At 35.3% G+C, this 16,653-nt stretch overlaps 1 protein-coding gene and 1 non-coding gene across 2 annotated transcripts in view; both read right to left on the bottom strand.

Annotated features, from left to right (window-relative positions):
* Positions 1–16,653, bottom strand: part of GPR137C (G protein-coupled receptor 137C) — a 55,307-nt gene that overhangs the window by 14,660 nt on the left and 23,994 nt on the right. Inside the window, exons 2-3 of the mRNA XM_006073821.3 lie at positions 9,976–10,019; positions 8,232–8,460 (exon numbers count right to left, since the gene is read on the bottom strand). Of these exons, the coding sequence (XP_006073883.1) occupies positions 8,232–8,460; positions 9,976–10,019 (273 nt within the window). The remainder of the gene's footprint in view (positions 1–8,231; positions 8,461–9,975; positions 10,020–16,653) is intronic.
* On the bottom strand, positions 12,069–12,217 carry LOC112577868. The gene has a single exon (XR_003102070.2). It is a non-coding gene; the product is annotated as a small nucleolar RNA SNORA57 (small nucleolar RNA).

Genomic DNA, 16,653 nt, shown 5'->3' with positions numbered 1-16,653 from the left:
AAGAAATTAAGAAATTATATTTACCCACATATTTTTTATTTCTCGTGTTCTTCATTCCTTCCTGAAGGGCTAAAATTCAAGCCAATTTTATTCTTCTTCAGTCTGTAAAATTTCTTAGCATTTCTTCTAGTGTAGGTCTGTTGGTAGTGAATCTTCTTTGTTTTCTTTTTCTTTTATCTGAAGATGTTTTTACTTCTTCATGATTCTTAAAGAATATTTTTGCATGATATAGATTTTAGAATTGACAATATTTTTCTTTCAGCATTTCAAAGATATTGTTTCCATGTCTTCAGGCTCTATTACATTTGATGAGAAGTGACTGATCCTTTGAATCAATGTTCCCTTATGTATGTGTCATTCTTCTCTATTTGCAAAATTTTTGTTTTTTTAGGTTTTAAGCACTTCAGAGCTTCCCTGATGGCTCAGTGGGTAAAGAATTCACCTGCAATGTAGGAGACACAGGAGACGTGGGTTCGATTCCTGGGTCAGGAAGATTCCCTGGAGGAGGAAATGGTAACCCACTCCAGTATTCTTGCCTGGGAAATCCCATGGACAGAGGATCCTGGCAGGCTACATCCATGGGGTCACAAAGAGTTGGACATGACTGAGCAAATAACACTTTCACTCTCACTTTAAGCACCTTGACTACAACGAACCTAGGTGAGATTTTCTTTATAGTTATCCTGATTGGGATTGCTGAGCTTCATGAAATTGCAAATATATATATGTCATCAAAATTGGAAAATTTAGGTCATATGTCTTCACATGTTTTTTTTCCCAATCTCATTTTCTTCCTCTTTTCCTTTGGGAATTCCAATTATACATAATCTGACCCTGAGACTCTGTTCATTTCATTGTCATCTCCCCCCCCCCCTCCCCGTCCCCCATCATCCTCTGGTCTTCAGATTGGATAATTTCTGATTGATTTAAGTTCACTGACTCTTCTTTCATCTCCAATCTGCTGCTAAGCCCAAGTAGTGACTATTTAATTTTAAATACTGTATTTTTTAATTCTAAACTTTCTGATAGTTTTAAAAAATAGTTTCTATTTCTCTTAAGAGTTCTTATTTATTCATTCATTCAAGTATTAATGTATATTTTCTTCACATCCTTGAGCATATTATAAATCATTAATAAATTCAACATCTGGGTCAACATCTGGGACTGCCACCAATGATTGCTTTTTGAGTTTTTCTTTCTGCTCTTGAGTATGAGTTATAGTTTTCCTGTTTCTTCATATATCTAGTGACCTTGGATTCTGTTCTGGACATTGTGAATGCCATGTTTTAGAGTTTGGATGCTGTTATAGTTTTCTAAAATATATTGATTTTTTTTTCTTTTCCCTTAAAAATTTTTTTATTTTTAGCAAATGATTAAGCTGGCTAGACTCAAATCCCAAACTGTCTCTCATGTATGAATAGCAGCTGAAATCTCAGTTCAATTTCTTTAACCTTCACTGAGCTGCTGCTTAGAGTATGTCCTGAACATGTCTAGTTCAGGTATCAGATAAAAATTTGGCAGAGTTTAAATCAGAATTTGGACCTTCCTCTACTTGGCTGTCTTCTTCCTGAGATTTTCCACTGACTTTTCATCTGGAATAGTTTCTTGAATTTTGCCCCATGATTCTTCAAGCAAGTAAAACAGCAGGTTTCTCTTCAAGTTTTGGCTGCCCCATGGACGGGACTTTTCCTCAGGCTAGAAGCTGTAAAAAACAGGAAACTCACGCAGTGTCAGTTCCTTCTTCTAAGAGGCTGCTCTCCAGTGTTGTCAGTGCTTTTTATATTTTTTCCAGGATTTATCTTTGCTTTCTGCAGAAGGTTGAGTCCAATAGAAGCTACTTGGCCAATAGCAGAAGTAGAACCCTGCACATGTTTCTGAATCCATCTCACAAATGCTATTTCCATTTTGAAATTAGAATGCCAAACTAAGCATCAAAAATAAGAAAACAAAGTAATCTCAATTAGTAAATTTAAAATGTATTTTGATAATTATAAGGCCTAAACAGTTTTAAAAATAGTTTCATGGTGCTAAGACACAATGAAATTAGATCTCTGGCTTTAATGACTCTACTGTTACAGATAAGATGGCTTTAAGTTGATGAACTTTATGTCCATGGAAAAATTTAAAAATTCTGAAAATGCTGGCTGGTCTAGTAGAAGTATTTAGAAGTATAAAGGAAAGGCACTTGAGCTTAGGAAGAGATAACAGATATAAACCCAGTGTTGTAAGCAGGGATTTTTCAAAAGGGACAAGTGTGTGGTGGATTGGTTCAGCAACAGAATAGGAAATAAGACTTGCAGTATAAGAACTGGAATAATGAAGGCAGTAAATTAAAGAAGCACCACAGCTTAAAATGAATGAAGAAAATTCCAGTGACTCAAGAGAGAAATCAGAATACTGGGCAGGTAGCAATCTTATCTATTATAGAGGATGATGCAGCCTCTGGTTTTTTGGGGTTTTTTTTTAACCATCATCCTCAACAAATTCTGGCAAAGTCATATTTCAGGGTGGTGGATGACAGACATTAATGGTATTTTAGCCTATTACTTCGGAAAAAGCAATGGCACCCCACTCCAGTACTCTTGTCTGGAAAATCCATGGACGGAGGAGCCTGGTAGGCTGCAGTCCATGGGGTTGCTAAGAGTCAGACATGACTGAGCGACTTCACTTTCACTTTTCTCTTTCATGCATTGGAGAAGGAAATGGCAACCCACTCCAGTGTTCTTGCCTGGAGAATCCCAGGGACAGGGGAGCCTGGTGGGCTGCCGTCTATGGGGTTGCACAGAGTCGGACATGACTGAAGCGACTTAGCAGCAGCAAGTAATCATAAACTACTTCTTTAGTCTTATAGGATCAGCTGGTCTCCATGAATGGTCAAAAATAGTTTAGTTGAATGTTACTGTGTCTCTGCAAGACGCTGATGATGCCTTCCATCCCAATATAGTAATTAATATGGATCAAGAGTTAAGTGAACATGGGACAGAAAGGTTTGCATAGTAATTAAAACTGTTAGACATTCAGGAGAGACAGACAGAAAATGCATTATTTGCAAACAGCTAACTAGGCAGGGAGACAAGCTAACCTTGAGTCAGACAATGATTTGTTTTACACTCTTATCCAGATATAAAATTGTACATGTCCTTAATCAGAGATGTAAGGCTAAAAGCTCAACTTTTGTAGTCACCCTAACTTTGAGTGGCCTTTCATACAGATAATCCCAACTTGCCATTATTTTGGCTCCTATAATGGCAAGTTGGGATTATCTGCATGAAAGACCACTCAAAGATAAGGTGAGTACCAAAGTTGAGCTTTTAAATTAAATTAACTAATTTGAAACCTTTTTTGTGCCATTATTTTATCCATTAAAAATAACATGTCTCCTATATTCTTATAAATATGCTTATTTTTCCTAAAATGGAAATTAATATTAGAATAAAAATAATTTTATTGTATGTATTTTAATGTTAAAAGTTATAATTCTGATTAAAAGTAAATACATTCAAATATACCACAGAAAACAAACAAAGAAAGGCAAAGCAAAGAGCAATTTAAAAAACTTAATTGGAGAAAAGGACTAATACTGACAAATGATCATATTAATAAATATATTTGTTTACCCTATAAAGAGTTTGTAAAAAAGAAACATTTTATCTAAAGTTAATGAGACACAGTTGAAATGTCAGCAGTATACAAAAAGTTTAAAAATAATATTAAGAAAAAAATTAAAAAACAAATAAAAAAGGTCATTATATACTTTCAACAATACATGTTCCAAAAATTTCTAAGAAAAATGACTCAATTATTATATGAAATGTCAGAGACTTCAACCCTTACAAAATCTGTGCAGGATGGAATATAAAGAGTCAAAATTAAACTATTTAAAAGAGAAATCCTATTCTCCAATAATTCTTATCTTTTTCACTGTTCCTTTGGAGAATTTGATTATATATAGAGGATCTGTCTCCAGACACATTTTGCCAACAATTTTGGGTATTCAAGAATTTTTTGAAGCTATATTACCATTCTTTTGTATACATTAGGATCATAATAGCTAACATTTATAAGGCCGTCCTAAGTGCTAGGAATTATACTAAACACTTTATATGCATTTTAATTTAATTTTTATAACAACATTATAAGGTAGGTACTACTCTTATCCTCAAACAACCTATGAGATCAACATTATCATTATTTTCATTTTACAGACCAGGAGAGTGACCATTAGAGATGCTGTTACTGAAACAGGAGGGAAGGTGGCAAGGAACAACTTTTAAAAGCATGATATAGCCATAGGACATGACAAAAACTAGTTAGAACCAACTAGGTCCAATGTGGCAGAAGATCTGACTTCCAGTGGACCTCGTTATATGCCCATCATAACACACTGGCAAAAGCTAACCATGACACACCCACCAGTGCCATGACAATTTCAAGCTGGACTGTCAAAAACCAAAAGGTTGACAATAGTCCATTCTTGGAAATCTCTGTCCCTTCCTCAAAATATTTGGAATAATCCTCCCACTCATTAGCCTATGAAATTACCCAATACATAAAAACTAACCACCCCATATTTCAGGGCCTCTTGCCTTCTGAGATGGCCCACACTCCATCTGTAGAATGTGTTTCTGTCTAAATAAATCCACTTCTTACCTATCACTTGGTCTCTCACTGAATTCTTTCTTCAGTGAGACATCAAGAATCTGAGCTTCATTAAGGGCTGAGACCAGGTGTGTGATATCAAGACCATGGGTTCAAATCCCAATCTGAACAATCTGGACAGTTTCATTACTTGTCTAATTGCTCAATTGGTCATACAGCCAATGAACAAGAGAGATAGGATCTATTTATATCCTTATCTCTCTGATCCCAGGGTTTGTTTTTTTTTTTTTTTTTTTAGCTCTTAATCACTATGATACACTGTCTCTCACTAAGGTCATTTCAAATTAATTAAAAAATCAATATATATGAAAAAGAGATATAAACATATCTCAAAGTATATCCAACCACATTTTTAAATTTATGTCATGCTGAAGAGAATTTGAAGTAGTTATAGAGATACATACAGAATAAAAAATAAATATAGGAATGTGTGGGGATGGGGTAAGATGTGGGGATGGGGTAAGAATGTGAAATGAAATGAGAGGTAGACCCGGAACAAAACTGGGAATCATAAGATCACCTGTGATTGATATAAAGATGAGCCACAGATTTGCCTCTGCACAACACAGTAGCCAGGGAAAAGAACTTTAATATTTTTCTTGGTACTCAACTGGAGAAAAAGATCTTTTCTAGGGAACAACAACATAATACGATAAGACTTGAAGACAAATGTTTCTCACAAGAAATTTCTTACACATTTCCTGACGTAGACCAAAGCATGATGTGCCAGTAATGTCAGGAAAGACAATTCTATCCAGGGTATAAGCAGTCTCAGAATACAACTCTATAATGAACTGGATTGAGCAGAAGATATATATGGAATAGATGGGATTATGGATAGATTGTATATCCTTCAGGTAATGTTTCTGGCAATTAAGCTTTTGAGTTTAAAAACTAATATTTTCTCCAACAAGAACCTGGAGTACAGAAATTCTACGTTGTTCAGGAGGCCAGAGTCATATGCATGGACAGTCATGCAGAGGGTAAAACTGATAACTTCCTGTGGAAGTTAGGGGGCCCAAAGAGAACATATATCTGAATTTTAGACTTTTCACCAAAGTGAAAGTAGAATAGTATCTATCTATATGTAGAGATAATATCTAATTCACACCAATGTGTAAATATGTAGTATTTAAGACATGGCTGAAATCCAAAGGATGTTGCTATAATATACAGTAATGATATTATGGAAAGTTGCCAAGGCAGTACTTGAGAAAACACATTGCTCTAAATGCCTTTATTAGTTTAACTTAAAATAATAAATTAAGTATCTATATAAGAACATAGATATGGAACAAAGTAACAACCTTACATATGTAAGAAAATCAGAAACTGAAAGAGAAGAAATTAACTATTCAAAGTCATAATAATGAATATTTAAAAAGCAAGTCAGAGTTGCTACTTTGAAAAAGAACCAAGTCACAGCACTGATCTAGTAGCTAAAAGAATAAAATTAAGAGAATTCAAACAGAAAGTTATTTCTAAATTTTATTTTGGAGATGAAGAAGAAGGGACAAAATTAAGGTTATAAAAAGGAGAAACATTAAAGTTATGCCTTAAAGTTGGGTAAGATAAGGACAAACCACGGAATAGAGCACTGGGAGTGGAAAGACATTTTGGGAAGATGAAACAGCCTAAGGGTATAGAGACAGAGAAGCATACCTGTACTACTTAGAAATAAGGTTGGCAAGACTGAGATAAATCATGGAGGATCTCATTATCCTGAATATGTAGAAGAAGGAAGGAAGAATAAAGAGAAAAACAGAAGACCAAAGTCTGAACTTTAAGGAAACTCTCTTAGGGATACCAAGAAAGAAGGTCAGTTTGAAAGTGGAGGAGACAGATGCTCAACAAACATTTGCTGATTGAATAAAAGAAATGGCCATTACTATATACTGTTATAGAAGTCAAAAAACAAAAATGAGTCTAGAGTTACAAAGAAAATGTGAAAGCAAGATGATGTACTATTTGAATAAACCTAATTAGGAAAACCAAGAACTACAGAATAGTATAATACAAATAATTTACTATCTCATATTATATTTACCTTTATAGGTATGTATTTGAACATCTTTCTCTGTAGTGTTCCGAGAGAATTCTGAATCCATGCACTTTTAAATTTAAGTGAATATCATTCATATGATAGTGATGGGAAGGTATTTAAAATAATTCTGGAGGAATTATCAGATTAACTTCCCTCCTCACATTTGGTGACTTTACATCCAGAGAATTCTGTATATCACAGTGAGCAAAACCAAACTTAAAATGTTTCTAAGTATTCAGAAAACAAGCCTTCAAATTCAGCCTCATTTATTTATGTTTTATCACTAGACCAAAGAGGTAAGGAATTTATCCTGATGTTGTCACACTATGAAAAGATGCTGTTGCTACATCAAAAGATTATGCACCACAACAACGGTGGTTGTATTCTTCTTAACACTTATATGGAAGCCAGAATTAACTAAAATATTTGACTTTTAGGAGGTAAACTGTTAGAAGTTGAATTAAAAAATTTCCAGGCAAGATTAATGGGTTTTAAAGTAAGTCTATGTCTCTCTCTCTCTTTCTCTCCTCTATTTCTATTTTTGTTTCTATATTTCTACTGATATAAGTTTAAAAAATAAAATTAAAATCTTCACCTAAACTTAAGGGACAAGTTGATTTCCATGCTTTAGTAGGATTATATTAAGGGTAATAATAATACAGAAGTCTAAAAAATATTTCAGAGAACTGTTTAAGAAACTATCTTGCTTATTGTCAGTGAATAGGCAATGATGCCAAATTAAAGCAAGCTCATATGTACATATAAACCCCCACCCCAATATCCATACACATATACCCCACACTCAATGCCACATATACACTGTGATACCGATTCACCACTCATCCATACTGTCAATCAGCAACAGCAGAAACATTCATGGTTCTCTGTTAACAGGTTAACATTGGCTTTTGTTTCCTGACCCAAAAGTATACAGAAAGGGAGAAGCAAGGCATGTATAAATTCAGTTACATGACTAGCTGTTTCAAATACCATAGGGACTTCATATTATGGAGTGAAGTAACATTTTCTAAAACTTTATACAAATAAACAACACTATACCAGTATGACATCTTGACATTGCTAACCCAAGTATATATAGACATAAAGTGGTAAATCTGTTAAATGGCAATACTGCCACCCTTACTGACGAAACCTAAGTTGTTAGTATGGCAAACTTAGTTGCCATACTAACATACTAATATTCAACTTAGTTAGTTGAATATTAGACTATGTGATACATTTGTATACATTCTGGCTTATGCAGTTTAATTATAGCCTCCAATGCAGAGGATATGTCATAGAAAATACAGTATGTTCAAGATAAGTGTCTTTGTTTAAAAAACCATGGTTTAGTTAGCACCAATTTTTGAATACTTTCTAATTTCTTGTGACCATTCTTTCATGCTCAGAAATGTACCTGACATTCAGAATGCTTTTTAAAGAAATATAAAATTTCCATTAAAATATGGTTCATAAGATGGAGATTTGAAGTTAGACTGTCAAGTATAAATTTAAAAAACACACTTACCTTTGATTCGAGGTAGACATTTGCTGATGACATTTTTGTAATTTTGCATATGTAACTAACTAAAGAGATGGCACAAAGAATAAACAGGCTATCATTAATTAATGCTCGAACAAACACAGTCCATTTCAACTGATTTTCTGGGACATCTCCATGGACTAACATTGCGCAAGTCAAGTTCACCACTAAAAAGAGAAGGCTTGCCAATATAAAGCCCAAATGCAACAGAATTCTGAAAGAAAAAATGAATTTATTAGATTTTTATAAAACTAATGAGAAACTAAATTTAAAACTGAATTAGTGTGTTACTTTAAGTACAGTAATTCCTTCAGTTTAAACTGTTTGTAATTTCATTAAATACAAATTTAATAATTACACAGAGTTACTTGGGATATTTTTGCAATTATGATATTAGTAACTAAGCCATTTAAAAATGGCATCAGATTTTAAACCATGAGTTTAAAAATAATCTCATGTGGGCTTGAATTCAGTTGCCTCTATCAGGAAGAGTAATATAGGATTATCTTAACTAATTAAAGTAATCCTGAATTTTTCATTTTGTAACTGCTGAGCATATTTTCATTGACCTTTCCATTCTAAGAATTAGCAGGCTTCTAAAATTTGCTTGGAAAATTAATATACCATATATAAATTTAAATTGATCACTAATATTAACTTTAGAAGGGAAATGTGTTTTAAACAATTCTCCCCTTTATGAACATCTGATTATAGCAAACATTTATTTCAAACAAGACTAAAGAGGAACATAGGGATAATACATGTAGAGTTTCATATACCCATCAATATTTCATCTTCTTATAAAGTGGCATATTTATTATGCACACAGAACTGCTCCCAAAGTAGAATGCTTAACTACTTCCCCTTAAGAAAAATTAGACCACCTCATAAAAACTCTTCAGGTAAGGTGTGGCTCTCTGTATCAAGTAGCTGGAACAGCTATCTATATGAAAGTAACTCAATTCAAATACATTTATACTCCAGATTAACACGATCAAGAAATTTATTTGCCATTCTAGTAGCCTCTACTTTGGGTTACTTTCAATAGTGGGAATCATAAAACGTTGTTCACCTTTGTAAGTAATTTACACAAGGAAAATGGAAGGCAATGTGTAATCTGTAACAATCAATCTTTATTAAGTATACATGCAAAATACAAGGATGCTAGTTTGAGAAGTTTAGATCTTAATATTCTCTCAGGTTAAATAATAAAAATAATAATTATATAGCTTGAAACCTAAAATGAACCTTGAAATTATCCATACATCCAGGGAATTATAGTAGTTTAAGAAAAAATGCATCAAGAGGTTAGATGAGGAGCATTGCTGGCAAGTTTACAGAAGACCTGGTCTGAAACCCAAGGCTCCTGACTCCCCAGTTTAGCAATCTCATTTTTGAGGTGAATCAGTACAGAAACATTATTTATTTCATGGAATGACATTATACATTCTCACTCCAAACAGCATAATCTGTTTGATTATGAGAGTATGATCGATCTTGAGAATTTGTGGACCCTATCTGACATCTGAAGTGGGACAGTGGCAGAGCACCAAAACAGGTATGCTGCAGCAATACTGCTGAGTGGGGAAGGCCAGATTACTCAGTTCACTTTCTGTGAACTAATCTAAATGCATGATCTTCTACAAAACTGCTAAAGCACCCTCAACTACCAGCCTTCTACCTTGAGAAGTAGTAAACAAAATTTACATATGCTACTCATGAAACTTACTTGTGTTTGTCAAGTTCAGTTGCACATCTGACTTTACATATAACCTATAAAGAGAGTATAGAAAAAAGGTTTTGAAAACATGTGTAATATAGTATTCTCAAATTTGCTTTGAATATGTGTTTCAAAGTGATACAACAAGTAATAATACCAAGTAAACCTCAAATGTTAACAGTTCAACCATTGAAGCAAAAATAGGCAGGTTTTCAAAAGCTTAATATCATAAATTAATAACTTTCTTTGGTATAATTTTAAACTTAAATTTCTATCTTTAAATTTTAAAATTAAAATTGTTAAACTGAAATAATTCAGTTTCAATATGTAATATTTTAACTGAAATAAATATACATTTATTTAACTTTTATTATTTTATTTTATTGTGCTGGATGGCTTGTAACCTATTTTAAACTTATCTTAAGATGGAACAACTTACTTAAATATGAATATGGCTGAGTGTTCTCCAAATATTATTTCCCCTTAAGATGAAATGAAGTCATTAAAGGAAACAAAGGACCAAAAAATGAACACAAAGATGATGAACATATATTTAGTAAACTTACTTCTTTCATAAAGTCTTGCAAAAGGCAGGTCCTCAAATACTTGATGAATCAAGATTAAGCGTAGATAAGGTGAATTTGAAATAAACATGGTAACTTCTGAGAACATGGGTGGAAGGTCTAAATTCCTGACTGGTTAATTTGGATTTTACTTTTTATATAGTGGGAAGATAATGAAGGTTTTCATGTAAGCACTCCAAAATACTTCATTAATCTGGCATCAATGTACAGGCAACCACAGAGAAACTAGGCTAAAAGTAGAAAGACTAGGGACTTCCATGCAGTCCAGCAGTTAAGACTCTGCACAACTGCAGGGGGCGTAGGTTTAATCCCTGCTTGGGGAACTAAGATCGCATATGTCCATATGAGGCTCAGCCAAAATAAATAAACGTAGAAAGACTAGCTACAAGACTATTGAAATAGATAAGAACTTTGAGTGGGGGTGGGAGTGGGGTTGGGGTAGGGGAATCTAGAAAGAGGCAAGTACAGAAGGTTATAAAGAAACCTAGTGTTAGTCTTTTAATAACTTATTGATTTCATTCAAACAATTACTGAGCACACACCATGAAAGGTACCATGGATTCATAAACCTAGTAACTGTTTCTGCCCTCAAGGAGCTCAGTGTATGAAAGACAGAGATAAACCAACTATTTTGAAACATGGTGCTATCAATGCAAAAGATACTGTCACAACATCTAAGAAGGGAGAAAGACTAATTCAGTCTAGGAATGCATTGGAGAAGGAAATGGCAACCCACTCCAGTGTTCTTGCCTGGAGAATCCCAGGGACAGCAGAGCCTGGTGGGTTGCCGTCTATGGGGATGCACAGAGTCGGACATGACTGAAGCGACTTAGCAGCAGCAGCAGCAGCAGCAGCAGCAGCAGCAAGGCGAAAGAGGAGAGATTGTCTAGAGTCAGTGAAAGTGAAAGTCACTCAGTGGAGTCCAGCTCTTTGCGACCCTATGGACTATGCAGTCCATGGAATTCTCCAGGCCAGAATAATGGAGTGGGTAGCCTTTCCTTTCTCTAGGGGATCTTCCCAACCCAGGGATAGAACCCAGGTCTCCTGTGTTGCAGGCAGATTCTTTACCGGCTGAGCCACAAGGGAAGCCCAAGAATATTGGAGTGGGTAGCCTATCCCTTCTCCAGCGGATCTTCCCAACCCAGGAATCGAACCCAGGTCTCCTGCATTGCAGGTGGATTCTTTACCAACTGAGCTATCAGGAAAGCCTGTAAAGGGTGGTTTTCCAAAGCCCAGGGAGGGCTTTGGAAGCTACATTTGAGTCAAGTTATGGTGGAGAAATGAGTATTAGGTAAAAATGCTCAAAGATAGCAGCTTGTGAGTTTACTCATATCTATTACATTTTGGTTAACAGTGCCACCATCTACCAGAAGCTAGATGTGATAAAGGATTCTAAAATATCACATTAATCTCTAAATAGTACCACTAAATCATTCTCAGATGCATCTATTTTCTTTGTCACTAATACTATACTGAATTATTACTACAGCCTTTTATTTATTTATTTATTTTCTTTCTCTGTGTCCCGGCGCTTGAGGATAGAACCGGCGGACTGCTGGCCGCCGGTACCGAAGACATGACGCCGAGGGGGCCAGAGCCCGTTCCCTCTACCTCCGTACATTACGCGGATCGGGACTGCACGCCCGACCCGCGCCAAGAAAAGGAGGGTTACTACAGCCTTTTAATTGGTCTCTCTGCTTCCATTCTTAACTCCATCTATATCTTTAGAACATAACTGGGCATTTTGCCATTTTCCCTTTATTCTCACTTCTCTACATGTTTTATTTTTATTCAAAATTGTACTAAAATATATATAACATAAAACTACAACTTAACCATTTTCAAATGTACAGTTCAGTTGCATTGAGTACCTTCACATTGTTATGCAACCATCACCATCAACATCCACCTCTGGGATTTCTTCATCCTCCTGAATTGAAACTCTGTATTCATCTAACAATATCTCCCTGTTCCTCTTCCCTCTAGTCTTTGGCAATCACCATTCCAATCTCTGTCTCTATGAATTTGGCTACTCCAGGTACCTCATATAAAAGAAATTATACAATATTTTTCTTCTTGTGATTGGCTTATTTCACTCAGCACAATGTCTTCAAGGTTTATCCATGTACATCACACATAAGCATGTGTCAGAATTATCTTCCATTTTAAGCCTGAATAATATTCCATTTATGTATATACTATATTTTGTTTTATATTCACCCACTGATGGACACCTGAGTAGCTTCTGCCTCTTGGATGCTGTGAATAATGCTGCTGTGGGTACTGTGGATAATACTGCTTGGATACTGTGAATAATTCTATACATGAATATGTTTTGTTGTTCCTCATCCGCTAAGTCGTGTTCAAATCTTTGTGACCCCATGAGCTGTAGTATGCCAGGCTTCCCTGTCCTTCACTATCTCTCAGAGTTTGTTCAAACTCAAGTCCATTGATTCAGTGATGCCATCTAATCATGTCATTCTCTGTCGCCTCCTTCTCCTCCTGCCCTCAATCTTTCCCTGCATCAGGCAGGGTCTTTTCCAGTGAGTTGTTTCTTTGCACCAGATGACCAAAGTATTGGAGCTTCAGCTTCAGCATCAGTCCTTCCAATGAATATTCAAAATTTGATTTCCTTTAGGATTGACTTGTTTGATCTCCTTGCTGTCCAAGGGAATCTCAAGAGTCTTCTCTAGCACCACAATTCAAAAGTATCATTCTTCAGTGCTCAGCCTTCTTCATGGTCCAACTCTCACATCCATACTATATATGACTTAAATCATTTAAGAGTAAGTTGCATATGCAATGCTCCTTTACCTTTAAATATTTAAATGTATATAATACTTCCTTTATAAAGGAAATTCTCTTATATAACCTGTATAATTATAAAAATAATAAAATTGATATTGATAAAGTATCATTATCTAGTCTGCAGACCTTATTCAGATTTGGCCTTTGCTCCCCAAAGTGCCATTCACAGGGTGGGGGGAGGGAATCCAAGATTATACATTGTGCATAGGTTTACTGTATACTTAATTCCTTAATTGTTATTTTTTCCCTTTGTCTTTTATGATATTCAGTTTTAAAGAGTTCAGACCAGTGATTCTGTAGAATGCTTCTCACTGGGTTTATCAGATAGTTCCTCATGATTAGATTCAGAATATGTATTTTGATAGGAAAACCACAGAAATGATCGCACTGCATTCTTCTAGTGCATTATATTATGAAGCTCAAGATGCTGATTTGCCCCATTACTATGATGTTAACTTGGATCATTGGTTTGATCAGATGGTATCCACCAGGTTTCTGCAGGTTTAAGTCACTGTTTTCCCCACTGTAATGAATATCATGTGGAGAGATATTTAGATTCTTTTTTTATTATTGTTTATTTTTAATTGGAGGAAAATTGCTTTACAATGTTGTGTTGGTTTCTGTAGTACAACAACGGGAATCAGTCATAATTATATATATATTTGCCCCCTCTTGAGTCTCTCTTCTCTCCCCCTCATCCTGCCACTCTAGGTTGTCACAGAGTACTAGGCTGGACTCCCTGTGTTATACAGTAGCTTCCTGAGATATTTAACTTCTAGTAAATATCTTTTATTCTTCAAACTTTCATACACTAGTTTTAGCATCTAAAAAAATGAATCTGATCATACTATTCCAGGAAAAAGCCCACACGCCTTTGATACAGCAAGGCCTTTTGCCACCTAGCTCCACCTTCCCATCATTGTATCCTTTTATCCCTGTCTTCAGTCTTACAGTCTGCTTATTCTGAGTTACTTACAACTTTCAGATAAGGGGTTTCATTTCACATCTCCATGCCTTTGTACATGTTTTTACTTTACCTGAAATATGATTTCATGGTCACGTAACAAATTCTAATTTATCCTTCAACACCTTATTCGAGTGTCGATTTTTGTTTCACCATAAGTGCCTCAGGAAGAAGGAAACCACTCTGTATCCTTGCATTACAAATCACACTCTATGGCATTTATTCACATTTTTATCCCCCTCTTAAGAGAGACTGTAACTTACTCATATTTATAGTCCCAGCATAATGCCTGGTTCATAGCAGAAACTGTTTGAATAAGTGAGCAGTGAATTTAGGTCAAAGCAAGTACTTTGGTATGTTGTTGTGGTGTAAGTGAGTATAGGAAATATGGCACAAGTAGAAACTGAAGGGAAAAGCAGTCGTCCAATAATGGAAGACTTGTGTAAAACTGTAAAAGGATTAGACCTTAATTCTCACAAACTGTATAATAGGTTTTATGCTTGAGTAATTTATTAGGTGTCAGTATAGACAATGGATCAGAATGCCAAAAAGAATTTGAGTTAAGGCTGTTGCATTTGAGCAAACTGACAGTGTTAGTAACTCAGTCCAGGTTCCTCTGTCCATGGGATTCTCAAGGCAAGAATACTGGAGTGGGATGCCATTTCCTTCTCCAGGGGATCTTCTTAACCCAGGGATCGAACCTGAATCGCCTACACTGCAGCCAGATTCTTAACCATATGAGTCACCAGGAAGGGAGTCTACTTTTCCTCATTCTCAAGTTTTGAATCTAAAGAACTATTAGAATCAAAGTCCTACTGACAAAATTTTTAAAGTCAGGTCATGTAATTGATTTTTAGTTTTAAAATTTATTACATATAGGCAGAAATAGAGATAACAGGTGAGTTTTGGAATATAAGAAATAAATCATAATCACCTAGAGAGGTGATAGCTGCAACTCAAAGTAGAAGGTACTTGGGAAAACAAATGTAGAATGAGAAATCAACCTGTGATATGTTCACATTTTACAGTAAAAGTGAAAAAGCCCAAAAAGTGAAGAAAAGAGAGATGAGCAAGGGAGAGAGCCTTAAGAATCAGACTAGTCATAGAAAGCAGTGGAGTAGTTTAGAGGTAAAAGGAAGAAAGTATAGCCTTTGTTCAATTCTTCAAAAAGTCAAGAATAATTAAGAAATGAACATTTGACTGGGATAACTTGAAGAGAATAGTTTTCAGTGGAATTGCAGAAGAAAAAGCAAGGAAGTAAGACAACAAAGGCAGTGAGCACAGACTATATGAGATATTTTTTAAGATAGGAGATAAGAGAAACCTGCATATTTTTTTGACTGGAAGTCATGTATTGGAATATTGCATGTTTCTGCATGGTCCAGGGTTTCTGCTCTGCAAGGGATTTACACAGTGAACATCCTTGAAAACTAGAAATGGTGTCTATCCCAGTGGCAGAGGGAAGATCTGTCTCTTGACTGGTATAACAGAGAGAACATCTCTCTCCCTGAAGACATTCCAGGGGAGTAAAATTTTCATCTCCCTCCCTGGTGAAGATTTGCTTACATTTCAGAATAAAGACAAGGTCTGCCTGTCTTATTTATTTAGGGTTATCTCTCCTGTAACAAATCTTGCTGCACACACAGTTAACATCTGACCCTCACTGGTTGCCTTAAAGGAACTGGGCTTGGGGAACTGGTTCAAAACACTACTTTGGTTGATTCTTGTTTTTTTTCCCATGAGCAATAAATGGCCTTTTTCTCTGACCTATGGGTCTTCTGCTTTCTTTTGGTATATGTCTATAAAACTGTGGGAGGCTAACCTATTTCAAATAGAATAAAATCTCAGACATTCACAATTTCTGATTTAATGATCTGTTGATCCGAAATGAACTAGAGAGGGTGAAATGGTAAATGGAGGAGAGTGGGAGAAAGGAAAGGAGAGCTCAATTGTTAAAGAAGGCTCTAGGCGAGGCAGGTCAGCCCTGAAAAGGAAAACACATACTTTTGAGATAAGAGAAAGGAAAAGATAGCTGAGTAAAAACTTGGAGATCTGTACAGAAAATGTAAAATAATCTACAAACCACTTTGTTAAAATAAGAAATTTGGATGTAGCAATTTTGATATAGAGAAAATGGATGAGGGAATTTGGCAGATGGATTCTATTTTTTTTTTTTTTAAGTAAAGTAGGAGGCAAGGTCATATCCTGAGAAGGGATGTTAGATTTAAGCACTTGGAATATGGGAAACATTTGGAACACATGGATAGAAGGCTATAAAAGATTATTTCCAGAAACAGAGAGGTCCAGTTAAAGTCAGGCAGTTGACAGTGG

The sequence above is a fragment of the Bubalus bubalis genome, chromosome 11 (genome assembly GCF_019923935.1).
Source record: "Bubalus bubalis isolate 160015118507 breed Murrah chromosome 11, NDDB_SH_1, whole genome shotgun sequence".
Lineage (NCBI taxonomy): Eukaryota > Metazoa > Chordata > Mammalia > Artiodactyla > Bovidae > Bubalus > Bubalus bubalis.
This window is presented reverse-complemented; position numbering and strand designations above follow the sequence as displayed.